The sequence below is a fragment of the Euleptes europaea genome, chromosome 16 (genome assembly GCF_029931775.1).
Source record: "Euleptes europaea isolate rEulEur1 chromosome 16, rEulEur1.hap1, whole genome shotgun sequence".
NCBI lineage: Eukaryota > Metazoa > Chordata > Lepidosauria > Squamata > Sphaerodactylidae > Euleptes > Euleptes europaea.
In genome coordinates this window covers 35,069,316-35,094,778 of record NC_079327.1, presented here as the reverse complement: position 1 = coordinate 35,094,778, position 25,463 = coordinate 35,069,316, and the positions used below count along the sequence as shown (strand labels likewise).

The 25,463-nt window shown below is 42.1% G+C and overlaps 1 protein-coding gene across 1 annotated transcript in view; it reads right to left on the bottom strand.

Annotated features, from left to right (window-relative positions):
- The window catches only part of GABRG3 (gamma-aminobutyric acid type A receptor subunit gamma3), a 383,085-nt gene that overhangs the window by 188,147 nt on the left and 169,475 nt on the right, over nucleotides 1-25,463 (bottom strand). Inside the window, exon 3 of the mRNA XM_056862169.1 lies at nucleotides 745-968. Coding sequence (XP_056718147.1) covers nucleotides 745-968 — 224 coding nt within the window. The remainder of the gene's footprint in view (nucleotides 1-744; nucleotides 969-25,463) is intronic.

The window sequence follows — 25,463 nt, the reverse complement described above, 5'->3', positions numbered from 1 at the left end:
ATTATGTATCGCCCTCACATTGTGAAGGAGCAAGAAGGAGCACATTTCTTTTCACCATGACCTCAAAGAACATGAAAGCTATAGCCTCAGCAGTGAAAACTGCTGAAGGAGAAAAATCATGTGAGCAGCATCTCCAGACCACACTAGTACAGGCACTAGGGTTGACAACTTCCAGGTACTAGCTGGAAATCTCCTTCTATTACAACTGATCTCCAGCCGATAGAGATCAGATCACAGGAAAAAATGGCTGCTTTGGCAATTGGACTCCATGGCAATGAAGTCCCTCCCCTCCTCAAACCCCAAACCTCCTGCTGGTAGCAAAGAGGGACCTGGCAACCCTAACAGGTACAAGGACTTCCAGCTGCAGAGGTCCATTTCCCCCCTCCCCTTCTGCAGCAGCCTGACATGCTCTCCCCAAGTCCTGTTCTTGGGGGTCCTCTCTCCCCCAGTAAAAGGATTTTGTGGGGCATTTCCAGCTGCTAGAGGAGAGGGGAGGTGGGAAAATCCAAAAATAATTGAATCTGTTGCAAGGTTTTTACAGTCATCAATCAGATATCGTGAATGGTATGTAGCATTCCTTAACAGCTCATTTGGGATTGTTTTATTGAATTTTAACTGTTGGATTTATCCTAATGTATGCTCTTCTTTTATATGCCAATAAAGGTGTGTGTGTGTGTTTGTGTGTGTGTTAGAGAGAGTGAACAAAACTCTTTAAGTGTCTAGGCACAAATGTTTACTTCCTACCTCAAGGTGTACAAGATCTTCCCATCGTTCCATATTCTCAGGAGCTGATTTGGTGTAGTAATCCAGTGAGCTTCTGCAGTTTTAGAATTCCTGAAGATAGTATCTGGGATCCAAATTAACCCAACCATATTGCTGTTGAGGGTGAGACTTCTTTTCATGGTGCTGTTAAAACGAAGGCGGCTGTCAATCCACGTCTGAGCAAAAAATATATCAATTTGATATTCCTGTAATCAAAGAAGAATTAAACCAAATGGTTACAACTTTAAAGAGCCTGGTCATATATTTGTGAGCATTTTCAAAATACTTTATGTTTCTCCATTTCCCCTAAATAAATTAATGTCAGGATCAAAATTATTATTTGTTGCACTTTTGTTTCTTATGTGTTTCTTCCATGGAAGTCAAGGTAGAGATCCCAGGAGGCCTACCATCCAGGTGCGGATCAGATCCAGATCTGCCAAGCTTCAACAACATGTGCTTTATCATATGACCATTCTCTGTTGCTGATTTAATAGTAGCCTAACTTACAGGGATGTTTTATTGAGAAAATGGCTTTTAAATGTTTGAATACTTGAAATTAACAATATAAAAGCAAAATATTATTACCTCTGTTTTAGGTAGGATGCACTGCACTCCATGCCCTGTTTTTAATTATTGTATTTTATGTGTGGGAGAGAAGGCAGCATGTTATATCCTGATCTCATAGAATCTTAGAATCATAGAGTTGGAAGGGACCACCAGGGTCATCTAGTCCAACTCCCTGCACAATGCAGGAAATTCACAACTACCTCCCCCCCACACCCCCAGTGACCCCTACTCCATGCCCAGAAGATGGCAAAGATGCCCTCCCTCTCATGAACTGCCTAAGATTATAGAATCAGCATTGCTGATAGATGGCCATCTAGCCTCTGCTTAAAAACCTCCAGGGAAGGAGCACTTACCACCACTTGAGGAAGTCTGTTCCACTGAGGAACCACTCTAACTGTTCGAAATTTCTTCCTAATGTCTAGATGGAAACTCTTTTGATTTAATTTCAACCTGTAGGTTCTGGTCCGACCTTCTGGGGCAACAGAAAACAACCCGGCACCATTCTCCAAATGATAGCCCTTCAAGTACTTGAAGATGGTTATCTTATCCCCTCTCAGTCTTCTCCTCTTCAGGCTAAACATACCCAGCTCCTTCAACCTTTTCTCATAGGACTTGTTCTCCAGACCCCTCACCATCTTTGTTGCCCTCCTCTGGACATGAACCAGCTTGTCTACATCCTTCTCAGTTGCTAAACAGAGTCGGTACTTGGACGGGAGATGACAAAGGAAAACTTTGCATAGTATGGCAATGGTAAACCACCTCTGCTTCTCACTTGCCTTGAAAGTCCCTTACTGGGATTGCCGTAAATCCGCTGGACTTGACGGCACCTCACACACACATTTTATGTGTATTTTAACTGTTTTAATTGTTTTAATTACATGCTTTTGTTTGATTTTAATGGATTTTTAGATGTCTTTTTATTACTCATGTTTTTAAGCTGCTAGCCATTTTGGTGGCCATGATGAAGGCAGAAAGATGTAGTATAAATGTGTCAATAAAATAAATAACAAACAAATAAACATAACTGTTATCATACCACACAATCCTGAAGGGGGTGGCGAAGCACTAGCACTGCAGCGGCGTGAACCATATGATGACCTAAGAGCCACTTGTGCCCTCTAAACTAGCATGGATGCCGGCGCCGGGGAACTTACGCTAGCACAGAGTCAGGTGGGGCTCTTGCCCAGCAGGGCTTGTGATTGGCTGTGCAGACTAAAATAACGTATCAGCACCAGCTTCCACCACAGTGTTGATTTTCGTCTCTCTAGCTCCTCTTTCTCAGTCTGTTTTTAAAATGACCCCCCCATCTCCCCTGCACTTGGAATTCCTCTGTGTGGTTGGCTCCACCTCTTCCAGCAGCCATTTTGTGGTTGCGCCCACCACCCTGGGTCAGAATTCCCAAGGTGCCCACAGAAATGTTGGGGACCTCCAGTATTAAGTGTCTTTTGACTTATTGTCTGGGTCCCCTTGACTTATTTTCTTTTGTCTCTTTATCTGAGATATACGGTGGAATTTTCTACTTCAGGGATTCATACCAAGTCCCCCCCACTTCACATAATGCTGCTTTACATTGAATCAGACCATTGACTAATCAAGATCAGTACTGTCTACTCAGACTGACAGTGACTCTCCAGGATCTCTGGTAGAGGTCTTGTGTAGCACCTGCTACCTTTTTACTAAAGATGCCTGGGATAGAAGCCAGGACCTTCTGCCTGCCAAGCAGCTGATGTACAACTGAGCCACAGCCCCTGCACCAAATGTTATAAGTCACCACAAAGAGAACCACATATTTCAAACCCATAGACAATGTATTAGCATTATTTCTCATTTTTTTCTGGGTTTTTTTTTTTTTTTTTGCAATGGAAACTTTCTCTTTCAGCGGAGTCCATGCTAGTACATGAAATGTCTTATTCTCTAGAGACTTCCAAGTACACTCCAACCTTATTTTTCCAGATGGTTGCCATCTCCCACTTACGAAGTAAGGATGACACCCTGTAATTGTGTTCTCAAAATTGCTACATCCTTTACTGAGTCCCAAAGGGACCACAACAGCTGGTTCATACCCACATCATACAAAACATTTGTCAAAGCTGTGTACAACACCACATTACTACATTGTATGATAGAGTTGCAAGTCCACCCAGTACTTTGCTATACAATCATTTAAGTAAGCCAGATAAATTTTGGGATTATTTTACAGGCTTCTAAAGATAGTGAACCACGTACTTACGCAAAATGGAACTAACCATTTTTTTCCATGTGTTGCAATTGCTTCAAGAAATATTGTCAGGTCATGTAAAATATTTTGAAACATTTTCATTCACTATCAAGATTTCCTTGTCACTCAGAATAATCTCTCCCCCGTTCTATATAAATGTATGCGTGCATCTATCAGAAAGTATTCCTCTGATATTTTAACTATTTCCTATCATTTTGATTCTGAATTTTCTAGGATGACCTTCATGGAGGGAACAGACATTTGAAAGTGATTCTTAAAACCGAGTGCATTAATATAAAATACAAAGCCCTCTGAAGGGATACAAGAAATATGGTTTGTGGGGGAAAGATTACGCGGATTTTCTTTGTTACTGAAAAAAATAGCTAGCAATAAAACACTTGGGGCAACAGAGGCATTGCAGAAATACCTTTCTATTTCACTAATTACCTGTCTGACATTAGAGGTAATAGTAGCGTTCTCTCCAACTTACCCCAATTACAAAAGTTACCATCTGTTACTATAGTAACTCTTCCTCCTGTCTTCTTTCACAGCAACAGTTCTCCCAGTTTCTATAGTAACACATTACCCAGGTTCCTCTTTATGATGCAACTACTATTTTGCTTCCACACTGTAGTTTGGCCCTTGGTGCTGTATTTTCCTGTAAAGGCATTGCGGGAATCTCCTCGATTCGCCTTGTGCAAGCGGATCACTCAGCATGGAGATCTGATGCTGTTGGCAGCATTGTGATCAGTTGAAACCTTGACAAACGCGGACACCTTGGGCCCTCTATTTTTACCCAAGGTCTAGTTTTTGCAAAATAATTGCTTGTCTCTAGCACATATTCTGTCTTCCTCTCAAACCTATTCTGCATGGAGCAATGCCTAATAGGGACTGAAGTGGAAAGTTCATTTACAATGCCCTATTTGTAAATGTTGGATATGGTGTGAATGTGAATGAAGAATATATGACAATCAGAAGGGTGGGATCTTTCTGGACTGTCCGTTGTTTCGGTGCTTCAATAGCTGGTTAACAATATAGTTAAAGGGGCACACCATCAGCACTTCCTTCCACCCCTTGCCTCTTAGTAGCCTCAGAGGTAATTCCAACACCACTGCTCTAGACCACCTGCCCTGCACAAAGGCTTGGGGGAAGGAACTTTGAATTAATGAATTTATTTGATTTACTTTTATACTGCACTCTCAGTGAAGCACTCAAGGTCATTAGAGGTGGATAGAAGCAGAAGTTAAGGCTTCACCTTCACCACCTCCCAACTAGGGTTGCCAACCTCCAGCTACTAGCTGAAGATCTCCCGCTATTACAACTGATCTTCAGCCGATAGAGATCAGTTTACCTGGAGAAAATGGCTGCTTTGGCAATTGGACAATGTGGCATTGGAGTCCCTCCCCACCCCAAACCCTGCCCTCCTCAGGCTCCGCCCCAAAAACCTCCTGCCGGTGGCGAAGAGGGACCTGGCAACCCTACTCCCAACATTAAAACAGACACACATGCACAAAACAAGATGGAGGAGATTAGTGATGAGAAAGACATGCTTATTTACTAAACAGCTGCACTTTTTGTCTCAGCACAGTCTCTCTCCCCCTCCGCTCATCTGGATAGACATTCTTCCCCATTCCAATGCAACAAAAGTAAGGTGGAGTTTTTAAAAATCAAAAGATTGGAGGTGGGCAAATGTTGTCCCCACCTTCAAGAAAGAGAAAAAGGAGGATCCAGGTAACTACTGACCTGTCAGTTTGACGTCTATACCTTGAAAAGTTCTAGAACAAATAATTAGTCAGTCCTGGAGCATTTAGAAAGAATGGCTGTGATTTCTAAGAGCCAGCACGGGTTTCTCAAGGACAAGTCATGTCAGACAAACCTTATCTCTTTTTGTGAGAAAGTTACTACCTTGCTGAATCAGGGGAATGCTGAAGACATAGTTTATCTTGATTTCAGTAAGGCTTTTGATAAGGTTCCACATAATATTCTTGTTGACAAGTTGGTAAAATGTGGTTTGGATGTTAAGTGGATCTGTAACTGGTTGACAGATCACACTCGAAAAGGGCTTGTTATGGTTCCTCATCCTCTTGGAGAAGAGTGACAAGTGCATTGCCTAGGGATCTGTCCTGGGCCCTGTGTTGTTCAACATCTTTATAAATGATTTGGATAAAAGAATAGAGGGGATGCTTATTAAATCTGCAGATGATAATAAATTGGGAGGCGTAGCAAATAAGGTAGGAGACAGAGCCAGAATACAGGATGTTCTTTACAGGTTGGAAAACTGGGCTAAAACTAATAAAATGAATTTCAGTAGAGATAAATGTAAAGTTCTGCATTTAGGTAGGAAAAATCAAATGCTTAATTATAGGATGGGGGAGACTTGTCTTGGCAGGATCTTGGGGTCTTAGTAGACCAAACACTGAACATGAGTCAGCAGTGTGATGCGGTAGTTAAAAAGGCAAATGCGATTCTGGGCTGCATCAAAAGACGTATAGTGTCCAGATCACATGAAGTGATGGTAGCACTTCGCTCTGGTTAGATCTCACCTAGATTATTTTGTTCAATTTTGGGCACCACAATTAAAACATGCAGACTAGCTGGAACATCTCCAGAAGAGGGCAACAAAGATGGCAAGGGGTCTGGAGACCAAGTCATATGAGGAAAGATTGAAGGAGCTCAGTATGTTTAGCCTGGAGAGGAGATGACTGAGAAGAGATATGATAACCATCTTGAAGTACTTGAAGGGCTGTCATATAGAGGATATTGCACAGTTGTTTTCTGTTGCCCCAGAAGGTCGGATCAGAATCAACAGATTGAAATTAGATCAAAAGAGTTTCCGGCTAAACATTAGGAAGAATTTACTTTCTTACATGCCCAGGGTAATGCCGATCACCACTTTGGGATCAGGAAGTTTTATAAGAAAAGCCTTCAGTTGATTGATATCTTAAATTTGGCACTAAGCATACAGTGACAATTTACCACTCAGACAGGATAAACAGCTCCAGACACATTAGGAATAGGGAAGGGAGGAGGATTAAAAATATATTGGTGCAGACTTTTACACAGATGGTAAGCCAATAAAAATTACCAAGGTGAATAACAATGGAATGAAAATCAATGAATAGAGCATAGCACCTGTTGGCACAAAGGAGTGCTATTCTGGAAATATATTAAGATCTTGGAACAGCAACTCTTCCTCTTCCAGGGACTTGGATATTAAGGCATTTAATCATAGACCAGCAACACCTCCTGCCAATATTCTTTTGACAAATTCCATGCAGGTGATTATAATGTGCATAACAGCCAAGGAGGGAATTTTAAGTAGAATGCTGCACTCCCAATGAAAATGTGATGAGAAACTGTCAAAAACTGAAATTCACTTAGTGGCAGAATTGTATTTCATCTGTGCCTTTGCCCGGTATCAGCTAACGAATTTGTGCTACTAGAGTCTTTGCTCTTTGTGAGTTCACTTCATTCAACTGGGAACAAGTAATAGTTTATTTAAAGTAAAATATTTACAGGGCAACACCATTAAATAATATAGCTCTGAGTAAATACTGGCAGGCCAGCACTTCAGAATGCTGAAACAGTATTGTGGGGTGCTGGACCATTTCCCACTAAGGGATGTCATTTTGACCAAAGTTGGCAACAGCAAAATACTACTCCACACAAAAAGGGCCCAGAGGAATCTGGAATCCATCTTGTGTGTTTATTTGACCAAGGCAGGTTGACAGTTTTACACTTTCCCAGGGCCCAAGGTGTCAAGGGCCAAAGAAGGACTGGCAATCCCTCCACCACACCAAAAGGTGACTTCATTAGCAATTCCTGGCTAACCATTTTCACCATCTTTATTGCACCCCTCCTGGGCAATCAAAGTTATTCAGGAGGATCACATTCTCCTGCATTTCTGATTTTCCTGGGGAGTCACACAGATCTTGACATCCATGATGGGCAATCAAATGATCAATCAGAAGATCACATAAACATTCTAAGGCATTCTGACAACACATCAAAATATTGTTGGTCAACACTTCAAACAAATCTCATATTTTACATGTTATGCATCTCCTGTCTCTTTGATCAGGACACCAGATATGCAATGAAAATTCTTTGTTCCTGGTAGTTTTCACACTGCCAGATCATTCTGCTTTGCGACAGGACACATTTTGGGGTATAATAGGGGTCCTTTTGGCATTCATGTGTGTGTGTGTGTGTGTGTGTGTGTGTCTTGGATCCAGCAGCACATCCCCACCTTGTGTGGTGCGCTTGCTCCTTTTTCCTCCGAGAAACGCGTTTCTATCTTCAGCTCTGCTTTCCAGGACATCCTTTCTTCTGGAACGGTAAATATCACTCCCTCCCTCAAGCTACCCACCCCACTTTCCTCCCTAACATTCTTAGTTCTTGTATGAATTGTGGGTGTGTTAACTTTGTGCTTGAATTTATCCCTTTTATAATAAAAAACACTTTTTGGTTTGACAACAGTTTCTTTATTTCTGGTTAAAAGATCCCCTTTATCTCCTCTCTCTGCTTTTGTCTCCAGTGCTAATTTCCCTCACTAAAGTGGAGACTGCATAATTTTGATAATTCAGGTAACAGTATACGTACTGAAAACGCTGGAAACAGTATCTTGTTTCTAATGGATAAGTTTTATCTAACAGACAGAATTAGACAGAGGTCTTTTCCCAATTCTGTGGTTAAAGGCTTAGAGATAACAAAAATTGTATTTCAGAACCAGTGTCGGATTTACGTATAAGCTAAACAAGCTATAGCTTAGGGCCCCACTCTCTTGCCCCCCCCCCAAAAAAAAATTAAAGGAAAAAAAACTGGATGTACATTTCCAAAATATAAGATAAAAAACAAATAAAATAAAACCTACATACAGCAACAGTGTTTTGTGTTGTGTAGGCTCCTATGATGTAAGTAATGGGCCCTGCAATTACTTTGATAAAATACATATTTTGTTATGTTCAAATGGCTTTAGATACCTATTAGGTCCATAAATTACCATATAGCTTATATTCAACACAAAAAAACAGTGACAATTTGTTGTTGACAAAGGACAGCTGGACATATAAAGGGCCCCATGACCTTAGGGCCTTATCAAACCTAAATCCGGCCCTATTCAGCACACAAAATTATACTGGCTTTCTGGCTGTTTTTGTAATCGATCCTCTACAGTAAAAATATCAGTATTTAGCAGGTCCCTTAACTTGTTAAGTTGCCTTAACTTCCCACAGGTCCCTTAACTTGTTAAGTTGCCTTAACTTCCCACAGATGTACAATGTACCATCTGAGTAGCTTTACATGAATGTTGGTAGTAAAAATGAGTATGAATTGTCCCTAGGTAACAATGAACCGGGGACTGAATTGATCCAGAGTAAGTTTTCTTATCTCAGGATAGCTTAGGGCTAAACTACATGTGACATGAAAGATCTGAGCTAAGGCTATCCCATTGCTTTTAAAGTTACAAAAAGCAACAATGATACCCATTCATTCCCACCCCTCTCCATGGGGCAAACATAAACTCTGTGTGCTGGTGTGATTTGCAAAATGGTGCATGGAAAGCAATTTCCCCCACCTCCTACTTTGCCTCAACACTGGTCCAAATCAGCATTCCTCATAGGCAATCCTGATCAGGGATTCCCTGATCATACTTATTATGGCCCTTACTCAGTCTTATTATCCTGCCAAGTCACAAAGAGGTTTTCATAATACAGCTGTGTGGTGAAATGTGGTAAAATCATCATCTGTATCCATGTGGCCACTACAGGTACTACGAGCTCAATATATTTTTCAACTCATGCTTTAGATACAAGAACACCTGAGAGCAGTTGGCATGGTTTCTCATCACTCTGGCCATACCATGCTTTCTCCCAGCTCAATGACTTGTCTTCACACACAGCCCTACTCTTCCTTCCTTGTCATTTCTCACAGATGTTAGTCACAAAGAGTAATTTGTATTCTTTCAAGTGTTCTTTCAGCTTCTTTAAAATTCACTCTAAGCTGTACTCACTACAGCTTCACTGGTAATCCATTTCATGCTGTCTTCATTCCATACACGGCAAAGTCTGAAACCATTGTCTGATTCATAGTACATTTTCTTGTTTTCCAGTTCGCTACCAATTCTTACTGGAACATTCACCTTGCCTTTGCATACTTTCACCTTGTATTTGAATACGTTATAGCAGTTCCAGATAACACTTAAAATTAAGGATTTCCTAAATTATCAGAGCACAATCTTCAAAACCCATATTGTGCAACATTTCACAGATGAAAAAAGGGAGAACTCCCAGGGATTGTTACTTAAAAATCTACTCCCCCCCTTCCCTAAGCACCACTGAAGGCTCTTCTCTGCTAGTTGTATGTTTTCAATTACTCCACAATAGCCTGCTGTGCACTGATTTCTGAAACATCTGTGTTGGTATACTGTCCATAACAGCTGACATTTAAAAAAATATATTTATTTATTTTACATAATAAAAATACAGAAGATTAAAAAAGATAGACTAGATAAAGGGAATAATACAGATAATACTGAAATTACTACCACACATAGAATCATAGAGTTGGAAGGGACCACCAGGGTCATCTAGTCCAACCCCCTGCACAATGCAGGAAATTTACAACTACCTCCCCCCCACATCCCCAGTGACCCCAACCCTCCCCCCGCCATGCAGGATCCTACAATCAAAGCATTCCCTACAGATGGCCATCCAGCCTCTGCTTAAAGACCTCCAAAGACGGGGGCTCCACCACCCTCTGAGGCCCTGCATACCAAGTTGTGATACCTTGCACAATCAAACCAAGGACATAATTAAACAGAATATAATTAACATGCTTAATACTCACTCACACACACACACACACACACACACACACACACACACACAAAATAAAAAACATCTCAGTACTTCCAGAGTACAAAAATTCAAAAATAGCTTAATTAATGGTTAAGTCTGTCATATGGGAAACAGTTAAACCAATAAATGAAATATGTAAGTTAGTTTAATTATTCCTGTAATTTCTATAATTATTTCTATGCATTTCTTCATATCATTAGTTTCTATATAATCTAATTATTTTAAATGTTTAATAGAACATATTTTTTTACTGACTAGAGTTTTATAGTGCATAAACAAAGCCTATTTATTTATTTATTTCATACCCTGCCTTTGTTCCCAGTAGGGACCTATAATTCTTTTTTAAAAAAAATAACATTTTATTAGTTTTTAACAATACATAACACCACATAAACTGCATATATTCCCATTCACATACAGATTGGGCTTTCCCCCCTCCTCTCTGTTTTATCCTCCATTTTATCCTTACAACAGCCCTGTGAGGTAGATTAGGCCAGTGTGTGACTGGCCCAAGGTCACTCAGCATGCTTCCATGGCACAGTAGGGATCTGAAACTGAGTCTCCCAGATTCTGGTCCAACACTGTCAGTGCAATCCTCGGGGGCGGGGGAGCAAAAGGGCACAGGAGGCAGCGTGACCCTGGCACTGGCATAAATGTCACTTAGACCATCAAAATGGGTGCTTATGCCAGCGCTGGATCACTTAACCTGGCACCAGGGAGTGGCGTGGTAGTGCCACACATGGGCACTGGCACAGCCATGGTGACAGCACACCTCCAGCATAAGGGCTCGTGCTGGCACCAAATAAGGCGTTACTGGGAGCAGGGCTGACATTAGTTATTTCCCTGATCCCTTTCACCCCGGGATCTCCTTACACCAGCAAAAATAGTATTGCAGCCTGAGGAACTGCATACAGCAGTTTCACAGGCAATGCAGGGGTGTTCCTGTTCAGCTTGCTGTCTACAAACAAACAAACAAGGCATAAATTTGCTTCAGATGGCACTGTTCACCTCCCACAATGGAAATGATTGAACCTATTACAGAAGATCTGCTAGAAACCCAGGCAGTAACTTTCTGGATAGTCTATTAATCTACGATGTGTGTGTAGAGAACTATCGGCTGGCATTTTGTGTCCAATTGGATGCATTTTCTTTCATAACGAGTTTTATTTAACTTTTAGAGGAACAGGGAAGAAGCGAACTGTAGGTCAGATAGGTACACATTGGCAACTGTTTAAAAAATGCATTCCCAACATCCTCCCCAAAGGCAATATTGGAACAGTAAGAGCAAAGTATCAGAGATTAATGACTGTCCCTGCTAAATATGGACAGCTGGAATATATGAAAACCTGCTAAATTCATGCTGTCTTCTATATTCTAAGCTGCTGCTAGTGCCTCTTGAACACATTCCAAAGAGGTACCAGGGCCAGACCCTGAGAGGGCTCCAAATATTAGATAGGAGCAATGGCTAAGATGCTTCTTCTCTTGTTACTGCAGTGCTCGGAAAGGGGAAAAAATAGGTGGTGAAATGCTTCAAAGGTTAATGATATTTAGCCTTCAAATAATGGTTCGATGCACACACAGCCTATGACTCTGTCAAGACTGTCTTCTTTTATAGATATTTTACACATATAATAAGGAATCTGTGCATGGAACATTCTCAGATCCCATGGTTCAGGCAGTTTTCCTGCCTCTCCCGCATCAAGGCGATATGATCAGGGGGGAATTGGCCAATTAAGCCGCTGAGGAACACCCCAGTGAGGCAGATGTGAGTTGCAACTGCAGAGCTCCTCTGTCCTTACATTAGGGTTGCCAGGTCCCTCTTCTCTACTAGTGGGAGGTTTTGGGGGCAGAGCCTGAGGAGAGTGGGGTTTAGGAAGGGGAAGGACTTCAATGCCATAGAGTCCAATGGCCAAAGGGGCCATTTTCTCCAGGTGAACTGATCTCTATCAGCTGGAGATCAGTTGTAATAGCAGGAGATCTCCAGCTAGTACCTGGAGGTTGGCAACCCTACCCTACATACGGTGGAGAGGTGCAAGTCAGGTGGAAGCCACAGTAAGCCTGCTCCTTTCCTTCCCTTGTCTATTCGTTGGGAGGAGGCTGGGTTTGGCCCTAATTCTCCTCCTCTTCCCTCTCCATTAAGAGGGTAGAGCTGCCGGCAGACATGTGGTAGGGTTCTTTTTCAGGGCCATTTTTACTTCCCAGTCCACCCCCTGGATATAGGGTTGGCAACTTTCAGGTACTAGCTGGAGATCTCCTGCTATTACAACTGATCTCCAGCCGATTTAGATCAGTTCATGGCTGCTTTGGCAATTGGACTCAATGGCAGTGAAGTCCCCCCCCCTCCCCATACCCTGCCCTTCTCAGGTTCCATCCCAAAAACCTCCCACCGATGGCAAAGAGGGACCTGGCAACCCTACCTGAATAACATCTGGTGGCTTTCTGTGCATACTCTGTGGTGCAGGGTTTAGCTAATTTTAGGCAGGATTTTTTTTTTAAAAAATGGTTAATACTACACAATATTTGAGCATTAATTATGTCTGCACTGGAGACAGAAGGGAATTAGGCAGCCCTGGCCTCATAGATCCCACATGTAACATCTAATGGTCTGAGTATAGTAACTATTGATTTCCAATTGTCCTCTCCACAGGAGTTGGTTTTATACTATCACAATTACATTAGGTGGCGTGCTTAGTTTTTCCCATGTCCTAGATGCACTGGTACTGTCTCATTTGGATCTCTATTAAGGGTGCCAACTGGCCCAGAGAAAAGCAGCCTGTCCCTTCATGGGATGTTATTTGCCATGTGTTCTGCTCAAGGAGCCAAGAGACTAAAGCCAACAGTACCATAGCTTAGATGTAGTTCCAGCAAAGCCTGAGGGTAAACTGAAGCCTTAAATACTCATGCAAGGAGGTGAAGGTGCAGGCCTCACCCTTTCAGCTATAGGCTACTAGTTCTTAAAGGTGAAGTGCCTGGTTAGAGCAGAGAGTACTCTGATGGTAGGTTTGCCAACCTCCAGGTAGTAGCTGGAGATCTCCAGCTATTACAATGGATCTCCAGCCGGTAGAGATCAGTTCACCAGGAGAAAATGACCACTTTGACAATTGGACTCTATGACATTGAAGTCCTTCCCTTCTTCAACCCTGCCCTTCTCAGGCTCCGCCCCAAAAACCTCCCACCAGTAGCGAAGAGGGACCTGGTAACCCTATCTGATAGGTTTTGGGTGGTTCTTGGCTTTCTGAGGCTTGAGGCGTCAGTTAGGAAGAGACCTCACATGCTGCAGTGGGCTCTGATGTTAAGGGTTCAGTCTCACCTGTATCCCAGGTGAGAGGGCCAACTCAGACTCCCAAGTCCCCTCTTGCACATCAAAGTGGGTTCCTGGAGAGGAGTCAACTGTCTCCTTCTCTGATGGTAGCTGCTCAGCTCCCTCCTCATCGGAGTCTCTCTGCCCAACAAGGAGTATTCTGCACTCAGGTACACAACGCCATGACATGAAACGCTTCAGTTGCCCATTTCAACATATCAAACTTCTTTTAAAGGGACAGGACATTTTTCTCCAGACATTTCTATAAGGCTTGTAAGGAATAAAAAAATATCATATGACGCTATTTATGCCGTGTGTTTTACTTTAAATTTACTGTTGTGATGGTTTCCTTCACAATTTTTAACTGTTTAAATGTTTCAGTGTTCACTGCCTTGTGGATCCTGATTGGGTGGAAAGGTAGAATAAAAATATTTTAACTAAAATAAATAAATACATTGCACTGAGTAAATAGAAATGCACACCAATGAAGTTTAAATACAAATTAAATTTAATTCAAACATGAAACAGAATTGTAATAAAGGTCTGGTTGAAACCACACAGTCCACATTTATGATCATGGGTCTCATAAATACCTATATTAAACAGCTTAGGTGAGGACAAACTGCTGAGTGTAAATGGGATGATTATGCATACAACCCTTGGCAAAAGGGCTACTGAATGCAGTGTGAAGTATTAAGCATCTCAAATAGCTCAGTGGGGCATTTACAGTTTAGAAAACAAGCCCTCTATTGTCATACATTGAATAAAGCAAAATAATGTCATAGTAATGTTTTGCCCACCTGTGACTCTCTCTGAAATTCACCTCACTTGTGTTTCATTAATCACTTTTTAAAAATTCACACACACACACACACACGGATTTTCAAGCTGCCTTGTGCCTATGATTAAAATTTACAGTGATCAAAATTCTATGCAGGGTTAAACTGACCCAAAGGTCCTTTGCTGACTTTGCATGTATCTATATTTGCTAAACAGTAAGTGAATGGTGATATCAATGAATAATAGAATAACTTCTACTGACTTTTTTAAAAAAGTAATTTAATAACTTTTTAAGCTTTTTAAACTTTTTAAACTTTTAGGCAAACATAGAGATTTATTCAAAGCTTGCTTAAATAAGTTTCCATGCTATATCGTTTTTCTGAAATATTTCTTCACATTTCATTAGTCATATGCTTTACACATTACTATTTGTTCCCCTGAATGAAAAAAAAAAAGATTGTGTACTGAAACTATAGCACAGATTACCGAGTCATGTTAATTTTCATTAGCAATTTTAGTATCTCAGATGCTGACAACAAACAACAGATGGCCAACATCTTTCATACCCTATTTGAGATATAGACCTGTGATCTAGCAGTCTTTGTGTTCCAGATATTTTTTCAGCATCAACCAAGGGCTTCCTGTGCATGCACTGGGGTTGCCAACTCTGGATATGAAAATACCTGGAGAATTTTGGAGGTGGAGCTTGGGGAGTATGGGGTTTGAAGAAGGGAGGGAGCTCAGAAGGTATAATACCATAGAGTCCACCTTCCAAAGCTGCCATTTTTTTCAAGTTGAACTGATCCCTGTTGTCTGGAGATCAGTTGTAAAGCTTGGAGATCTCAAGGCCCCAGCTGGAGGATGGCAACCCTAGTATGTACTTATATGCTTAGTGTCCAGGATGAGTATCAAGCTTCAGTAGGGTTGCCAGGTCCCTCTTTGCCATTGGTGGGAGGTTTTGGGGTGGAGTCTGAGGAGGTGGGGTTTGGGGAGGGGAGGGACTTCAATGCCATAGAGCCCAAATATATAGGTCATTTACATGCTACTCTGGAATCATCTCCATTCTGTTTTTCATATATCCTAAGGGGGGGGAGTCTAGTGAACTAACTCTGTATCTTTCAGCTCACTGCCCCCCACTGGCAGGGGATCATCTGGTCGTAGTTCCAACTTCCTGTAATATTACAGCTGATTGTTACATATATGTGATGGATTTTTTTGTTTTAATTTGCTCTAAAAGTACTGCTTCACATTCTGAACACCCAAAAAGTAAAGGTAAAGGTGGTCCCCTGTGCAAGCACCGGGTCATTCCTCACCCATGGGGTGACGTCACATCCCAACGTTTACTAGGCAGACTTTGTTTGCAGGGTGGTTTGCCAGTGCCTTCCCCAGTCATCTTCCCTTTACCCCCAGCAAGCTGGGTACTCATTTCACCGACCTCGGAAGGATGGAAGGCTGAGTCAACCTTGAGCCGGCTACCTGAAACCAACTTCCGTTGGGATCGAACTCAGGTGGTGAGCAGAGCTTGGACTGCAGTACTGCAGCTTACCACTCTGCGCCACGGGGCTGGGTGGAAATGGGCTAGAAATCTAAATAAAATATGTTGTAAATTTCTGGTGTATATCTTTATCCACCAATGAAATTCAAATCTGCAAAAAATGAGAAATATTAAAGCGTTAAAAAAAATAGCAAACTGGCATTCCTTTACCGCCTTGACATCTGCACTTAGTTTAAAATGTTCTGCATATTCATAAAAGTGTTTATCTCAAGGATAACAAAGTGCCAGGCTCCCACTTTCAAAATACAATGTAATGTTTCTGTGTTTGTTTCTCTACCTGGCATTTCATTGGAGTTATTTATATGCATTCATTGTATGATAACAATTTCTAATCGGTTCGCCTGCAAAATTTCCATTCCAGGAGAAGTGTTTGATTTTATCACCTTTTGTTTAATCTGAATTGTGTTGGTTGTTCATATTCTTTATCAAGAGGCTGCAGGCTTGGATTGCACACTGTGATATTTTTGTCTGTTGTGGGTGTTGATATCAGGGTTATCAGATTCACAAGCTAATTTGTTCATAAGGCTGGCTCAGCCACTGCAAAAGAGTCCTTGGCAAGAAAGAGAAGTCGCTATTATAGCACTATTACAGTAAACTTCACAATTCCAGTACTGAGATCATTAAAGTGAAATATGTTAGTAGAAAGGGAGGAAATTATAACAAGTTGTTTTCTGCATCTTGAGAATGGTTGTGATATGTTGTACAGTTTGATAAATTATTTCACAATTAACACACAAGATGTAATAGCACTGCAGAGGATAGGCACAAGGGAGCAGAGTTAATGGTGTGGGACCAGTTTTAAGTTTGTCATTTTCTTACTTGATTATGTATTCATAAACCCTTCAAATGCCATTTATGTAGTTATTTGTCTGGAATAAGAAACAACAGAAGGGAGGGGAAGAAGATACTGTTTGTTAAGCTGTCATCTTCTTTCCCTAGTGAAGATTTCGCCGTGGTTGCCCAAATTAAACCAACAAAAGAAAAAGCCTGCTTCAACGGAGTCTACCATTTTCTGTTTGAGGGGAAAGGTGCTTAGCCTGGCTACTGAGATTTCAGAGGCATTTGGACCTGTTTGAAATATCAGCCGAATAATTTAGGCAACTGATTCTGTGGCGCCCTCACGGTCCCAAGGCACCTGGTTGCCCTCTCTTGTTGGGTGGAGGAAATAGCTTGGCCTCAAAATGGGTTGGTCTCCTCTTTCCTCAGAGAACAGTCACCCTGGCTATATGGCCTAGCCAGCTGCTTTGGCCCTCATAGCTGCATTATGAGAGCCAGTGTGGTGTAGTGGTTAAGAGGGTGGACTCTAATCTGGAGAACCGGGTTTGATTCCCCACTCCTCCACATGAGCAGTGGACTCTAACCTGGTGAACTGGGTTGGTTTCCTTATGAAAGGTTGGTTTCCTTAGCTTCCACATGAAGCTAGGTGGGTGACCTTGGGCTAGTCACAGTTCTCTCAGAACCCTCTCAGCCCCATCTACCTCACAAGATGTCTGCTGCGGGGAGAGGAAGGGTAGGAGATTGGAAGCTGGTTTGATTCTCCTTAAAAGCTAGAGAAAATTGGCATGTAAAAATCAACTCTTCTTCTTCCTCCTCCTTGGCCTGCTTCTCTTCCTCCCTTTTATCCTTTCACCACCCAGTCAACCCTCCCTCAATAACCACTCCCCATCATTCATGCAGCTGGCCAGATGTATCTGTGTCCGTTCACCATCTTCCTAGCTCTCCCCACACTCCTCTCTATGCGACTGGCCCTTGCTGAGGATACCGCTTCGTCATCACAGTAAAGCCGCTAGCTTGAGCGGCCCCCAGACAGCTAACAGGGCTCCCCTCAAAAAGTTGGATCATCCGGGCAAGGTCTCCACTGGCAGTGGGGCCCATCCTGCCATGGCAGCACTCCCCTCAGACCAGCACTCCGGGCTGGTGGTGAGAGGCTTTCTTCGCCCCATTGGCCTGCTGCAGCAGGGGTGCTGGGGGTGGTGGGGCTTGCCTCCCCACATCAGTTGTCACTTTCCCTTTGGCCACCCCAGAGTATGTGGCTTCCTCTCTCCCTGCACCTTGGGAGAATGGTGGGCCTGTAGGTAAGAGACGAGTGTCTCCAGGGATGGACAGCGAAGGCATCGGTGCAGAGCCAGACACCTCCCCTTCATAGGCATCTCCTGGGCCAGTGGGTTTGTATAGCCGGGACAGGACGTCTGCATTGACGTGAAGTCACCTGGGTTGATGGTGAACCTGAAAGGCAAGAGAGAGCTATACCATTGTACCACCCGAGCATTGTGCTCCTTCATGCAAGGCATATCATTTCAGGGCACGTGGTCAGTCATTAAGGTGAAGGGGCACCCCTCTAGGTAATGTCCCAATGGCCCATTTGACCACCAGGGCCTCTTTCTCCACCATAGAGTATTTCAATTCAGCTGGCTGAAGCGTGCAGCTAATGAGCAGGATGGGAACCTCCACCACCTCATATTCTTGGAAAAACTCTCCACCAAGGCCTGTTCCGGATGCATCAGCCTGTACCATGAAGGGGTGGGAGAAGTAAGGATTATGGAGCACTGGTTCCTGAGTGAGCATCAATCTGAGGTCTTCAAAGGCCTGGAGATGCTCGGCAAATGGACGCAAAGTAGCTGGTTGGTCCTCACATAGGCAATCTGTCAGGGCACTGGCCCGGCTGGCAAAGTGGGGGATGAAATGACTATAATAGCGCACCATCCCTAAAAACCACAGTTGTTGTCATTTGGTACTGGGCGGTGTGCACTGTTCCACGGAGTCCACCTTGTCCGGGAGTGGCCTGAGTTGCCCTGACCCACAACGTATCCCAGATATTTGAGCTCCTGTAACCCCACCCAAGTTGGGTTTTAACCCTACAGCATTCAAGGCATTTAGGACAGCCCTCAGGTGTTGCAGGTGAGACTGCCAATCAGGGATGAAGATCAGGATGTCATCAATGTAAGCCGTGTAAACCCTTGACACTGGGCCAAGCACCGTATCCACAGTTCATTGAAACGTGGCCCTGGCACCATGGAGACCAAAGGGCATGACCTTGAATTGATATTGTTCTTGCAGTGTTGTGAAGGCTTTCAGGTGCCTGCCCCTCACCATCAACACAATAACCAGCAGTGGGGGTCACATCCCCAAAGTTGCTGCCTGAAGGACCTCTTTGTCCCAGCCCATGTTGAACTCCATCAGAGGGAACTCCTGCTGCAAGTGCCCCCACTGTCCATGTATAAAGCATGGCCTGGGTCCAGGGGGCCCCTTCTCTCGCTCAGTCCCATTTCACTGGCCACTTTGGGCCCAGGAGTGGGTATTTTGGGAGGCCTGGCAGATGGAGGGAAGTTACCCACTAAGGGGTGTATCCAGGGGTGTATCCCTGAGGATGTGCAGGGTATTAACCAGGCCCTACCCCCTTCTGGCACCTTAAGTCTGCTGCTGCACCCCCAATCTTCTGGTCTCAGCCCCTCCTGCTTCTTGCTCTCTCGTAGGTGGGGGGCCATGAAGCTCTCCAACAAGGTGGCTGCTGCTTTGAGATCCTATGGGATCCCAGGGTGGCACTACCTGTAGCAGCTACTCCATTGCCATCTGTTCCACAATTTGCTTGCCATCATCAGTGATAGGTTTCAGTCACCACTCAGTCTCACCCCTCAGTGAGGTCACAAAGGCCCGTGGGCACGCTGTTTTCTGGAAGATGAAGGACCAGAACTTTTGGCGGTTCACTTGTGGTGTGATTTCATATCAATCAAGGATAGCCTCCTTCACCTTTCCATAATCTATGACTTCAGCCTTAGGTAGTAGAAAAGAGCAAGAGTCCAGTAGCACCTTAAAGACTAACAAAAATATTTTCTGGCAGGGTATGAGCTTTCGTGAGCCAGAGCTCACTTCTTCAGATGTGAAGAAGTGAGCTGTGGCTCACGAAAGCTCATACCCTGCCAGAAAATATTTTTGTTAGTCTTTAAGGTGCTACTGGACTCTTGCTCTTTTCTACTACTGGAGACAGACTAACACGGCTACCCACTGTGAATTATCTTCAGCCTTAGGTGACACCTTCACGGTGGCCTGGGCTTCTCCAGTTAGATACGGGCCATGTACGAAGGCCTGTTGTTCTTTGGACCACCCTGCAGCTTCAGCGGTATGCTCAAATGTGTCGAGAAACCCATCAATGTCACCTTCTGCTCCCAGCTTCATTAGGGGGAGCCATGGTAGCTTGCCCGCTGGTAGCGCAGCCACACCCTTGGCCCTGCCCTGGCCACTCCTATGGCTGAGCTCTACTCCAGCATCTGGCACAAGTCCCTCAGCATGGAGGCTGCATTGGGGAGGTTAAATCACCCCTTCTCACACTTGCATCAGTGGGGCTCTTGCTTGACCAGGGATAACAGCGAATGGGGGCAATTTTGCCTTTTTTATCATCCTCCTCAAACCAAGTAGTTTTGTTGTCCTTGGGTCCCATGGGCTCTGACAATAACTTTTTTGGGGGGAGAGGGGGTCACAGAAGGTTGCTGTGAGAAGGAGAAGGTGGGAGAAGATCCTTCACAATACGCACCTTCTGCTCAAGCAACCACTGGCTCCAACTCTGATCCTGTGCCCTCAAATTTTGAATTAGAGGAGAATGGAACAAATACATATTCCGGTTCTCCCTTGTATCAGCTAAAAATAAATCAAAATTAGCTATTTTCTTCATATTTGACAAAGTATTTTAATGAGCTTTATCTATATAATCTTCACACATTTAATTAAATGAGCTGCTGGCTATGAATCATGTAGAACAATAAGCCAACAAGATGCTAATACTGCAATCCTAAACTGTCTCAGTTCTATTGTATAGCATAGCGGAAGTCAAACATTTGTCTTCTGACAGATATCCTCCTAACCTCCCTACCCACTTCACAGCAAGCTGAAGTAAGATGATTTCCTAGTAGTTTGAATACACGTTAGTATAAAATGCTATGTTAGTATAAAAGGATAAGGTGAATCCTACATGTTGCTGAAATGGAAAAATTAAAACAAACTGTGCAAGCAACAAGTTTTTTTAATCAACAAATGGAATGGTAAATATAATGATAAAATGGAATATCATTTTTGTTGTAATATGTTAATATTATAATGGGAAATCAAACAAATGGGTAAAATAAAATGCAAGCTAGAACAGCATAGAAAGAATCTATTTAGAGGTGTAATGATAGTACATTACAAAACTACATACTGCCCAGAGTTTAACTCCCTAGTGGTACATAAAATGATTATATTGTGTCATGCTTCATCAGTATTGTATTAAGCTAGTGTGAAATTACTTTTGTCTATCTTTTCATAGGCAAAATTACTTTCTAGCTGCACTGGCTTATTATCCATTAACAAATAAAGCACCTGCATTATCTAGATTCCTGAATTTTATCAAAAACAAACACCTAACATACTACAGCAATTATTTGGTGGAGGGGGGCAAGAATTTCAAAAGAAGATATTCAGACATAAGCATGATTAAAGTTGGTGAGTCATGGATGCATGCTGGTACCAGGATGCATGCTAGTACCACCACACATAGAGTGGATCTTTCCATGCATGATTAATGTGGGGGCACAGCTGGCAAGTTGTTTCACAATTGGTGGAAGTAAGTTGAGCTAACATAGATTTTGGTGGCATGGCTAGTTGTGGTTGGATCTAACACAAAATTTTCACCTATGCTAGAACTTCTGAGCAAGTGGAAGCACAAGCAAAAAACAGTGATAGCCACTTGCACTAAGCCAAATTTATTGTATCCCCACTTGGGTTTCCACTTGCACATGATATTATGTAACCAACCCTGGGGTTTCAGGAAGAAAAGATAAGAATTTCTTCAGTCACAGAATGGCTCCCTGGTGTACAATATGGGAGAAGGACAAGATTGTTGCACAAGATCTTGCATATTACATAATTGTATATATGAGCAAACTAGGACAGGCATGGGGTTATTGCCCAAGATCTTGCACAACCCCATAAGCAGATCTACAATAAGTAGATACTGTTTTTTGTTTGTGTATTGCTGTGTCCAACCCTATGCTTTCTGTTTCTCAAAGTGATATTTTTGGTCATTTTTTTTTCTGCTCAGAGAGCATAAGATAGTCACTATGATATGCAATGTCAAACCAGCACTGGTCAACACGGCAGGACCATGAGATGGTTCTGCCTGTAGTCATTTTAGAAGCCATGTTAATAAGCAAGTTAGTTTTCTTCTGATTATTTGATGAACCTATAGAATAGTATAGCAACAAATGTCCTAATAGACCATGAATAATTCTGTATTATATATCACAATTGTGCTATTCTAATACAATGGATTACTCAATTTTGCCAACTAAATACTTTAAGCCAAAAGAATGTTATTTAACTACATGATATCAAATGGAAGTTCCTTTTTGTGTTAGTAAGTATTTAGATTTTTATTTCTAAATAATATGCATTGAGCAACACATTCCATCTTAAATTCAGTATTGACAGAGTTTCCCATTAATACACAACATTGATTAAGGTCAGGGTCAGACATATTTTACAAAGATGACATTATCAAATTATGTCCCTATTCCACAAGAACTTCTAAAAGCTTTTCAGTAATAAATTAAAATTCTGAGAGCAACTTATGTATTTTAAATAATAACCGGTGACTTATTCAATAGGCTAAATCCCACATGAAAAGACAAATGCTAATGAAATAAATTAAACACTTCACTGACTACATTCAATGATTTAGGCTGTGCATAATGATAAGGGAATAAGTTTGCCTAAATTTGCACCAGTATCCAGGTATTATATAATCAAATTGTTAAATAATCTGTCTTCAGTAAAGCATAAAGTACTGTTTTAAAGTAGATCAGTAGCTATTGTATCAATCAGAGAATCACATTAAATTCAGATCACTATTAATTAGCCTCATCCCATGTGGTTCCTGAGATTTTTGGGGTGGTAATGGAAAGATACACAAGACAGAGGCAGTTCTGTTAACAGACTGCCTCTCCCAGTTCTTTGGATTCAGCCCCATATATGTGATATAATAGTTTGTTGCTTATATTAATAAAAGTGAACTTACAAAAAGAATTGCTGTCAAGTCACAGCAACCCAGTGGGGTTTTCAAGGCAAGAGTCATTCAGAGGTTGTTAGCCATTGCCTGCTTCTGCATTGCAACCCTGGAGTTTCTTGGTGGTCTCCCACCCAAATATTAACCAGGGTTAAACCCAGTTTAGCAGCCAAGATGTGACAAGATCCTGCTAGCCTGTTCTACACCTGGTACTTATTTAAAGATGAGTTCTATCACAGCCCTGAGAGTTGGCCAAGTTAAGGAACTCTGAGGCCTTAACAAGTGGACATTCAAAATTCCAACATTTGAGTAAATAAAGTAGAAATCTGACTCCATAATAAAGATCTATTAGATGCTTGTGAAGTGAGCAGTCTTGTAATGAACCCTTTGTTCATCTGTGATTTCTTAGGGGGGGAAACTCAGCATGCTGGAACTTCTGGTAGTCAATCACTTTTATGTTTTCTTTACTAACACTAAACTAGATTGACAGAATTTTCTTAACCTTCCCCTAAGCCAATGGTTAGAATTGTTCGTTATCACTGCCTGATTTACATGTTTGTAAAGAAAATACATTAGGTCACCCATACAGTGAAGTTAAGATCAATGAGTACATGTGTGTGTGTGTGTGAGCCATAAATTTTATATTAGAATGAAATAGTGCAGATTCACATGGTATTTAAGAATCATAATTGAAAATTTTATCTCATAAACCAATATAATGCATCATGAGTTACAATAAATGTGTCTATACAAAAAAAGGATGAATATATTAAGGGACACAATATTATTTGTAACTGAAAAGGCTATGCAATTTTGACAGCTGTCCTAATTAACAAATCACATAGTTGTAGAACATTTCTTCATTCAACCTAACTTCTTTTGTAAGAAAAAACTTGTATACCCTCATGATTAAAAGAAAAATACATAACAAGGCATACAATTTGGTCCCTCGTTTCTCAAAAGTACAGTTTATTTCATGCAGAGGTGGAAGCTTCTGCACTGCGCTGTCAAGTTATTTATAGCTGCAACAAGGTAATCTGTGAGCATTCTGTCTCTATAGAAACTATTGATAACAGAGTTCCCTCATTCACTTCAAGCAGCTACTTGTTTTCATGATGTGTAGTAGAGATGGATATATTTGGTAGTTAGCTTTTTTTAGATCATTATGGAAGGATGTATTATACTATTTAATTATCAAAATCTTCAATAAACACAATTTTAGCATCATCAGGTTATTGTTTATATATGGTCATGGTTCTTTTATCCTCCCAAACACACACAGCACACACACAACACACAAATCTGTTAAAAAGATGTAATCCATTAATATATATACAGCCTGATCTTTTGCAGAGCATGGAAGCAAACCAACCTATGTTTCTGTAACGTCTAGGGTAGATTATATGGGATTGCCTCTATGTGGGATTACCCTTAAAGACAACCTGGAAATTTTAACTAATGCAGCCACCATTTTGTTTGTCCCCCCTCCCAAGACTTGGTCACTATGTACACATATAATCAATTCTGAAGGAGCTGCATTGGCTTTCTATTCGCTTCCAAGTTCACTTCAAGACACCGGTTCCTATCTTTAAACCACTTCACAAACTGGGACCTATAGACAGCTGACTAGAGATCCGCATCTGACTCAGTAGCTCCCACCCACATTTTTGCAGGTAATCAGGAAAATACCAGCTTAAAGTCAGCACTTGCAAGAAGCACAAGCATTTGGCATGAGGCGAACAGAAACCCCCCCCCCAAAGGGTTCTTGGCCTGTGGCTCATGCCCAGTGACCCTTGGGGACCATGACTGAGGGACTCTGGACCATACCACCCTACAACAACAGGAGTGATGACTGGAGACTGGAAACAATCTATTATATTTCTTTGGATGAGCTGGGAGTAGAGTACTGTCCATCAGTGGTTCCGATCTTACTTGATTGGCCAACTCCTGACGGTGATGCTAGAAGACTGCTGCTCAACCCTGTGGCATTTAAGCTGTGAGATCCCACACAAGTCCCATATGTTTAACATCTACATTATACCTCTGGGAGAGATTGGGGTTTCGGAGTAAGGTGCCACAAATATGTCACATGTGGATGATGTGTGTGTAAAGTGCAGTCAAGTCATAGCTGACTCATGGAAACTCTGTAGGGTTTTCAAGGCAAGCGACTAACAGAGGTAGTTTGCTATTGCCTTCCTCTGCATAGTGACCATGGTATTCCTTGGTGGTCTCCCATCCAAGTACTAGCCAGGACCAACCTTGCTTAGCTTCTGAGATCTGACATTAGTCTAGCCTGGGCCATCCAGGTCAGGGCATGTGGTTGATGTGTGTGTAAAGTGCCATCAAGTCGCAGCCGACTTATGGCGATCCCTTTTTGGGGTTTTCATGGC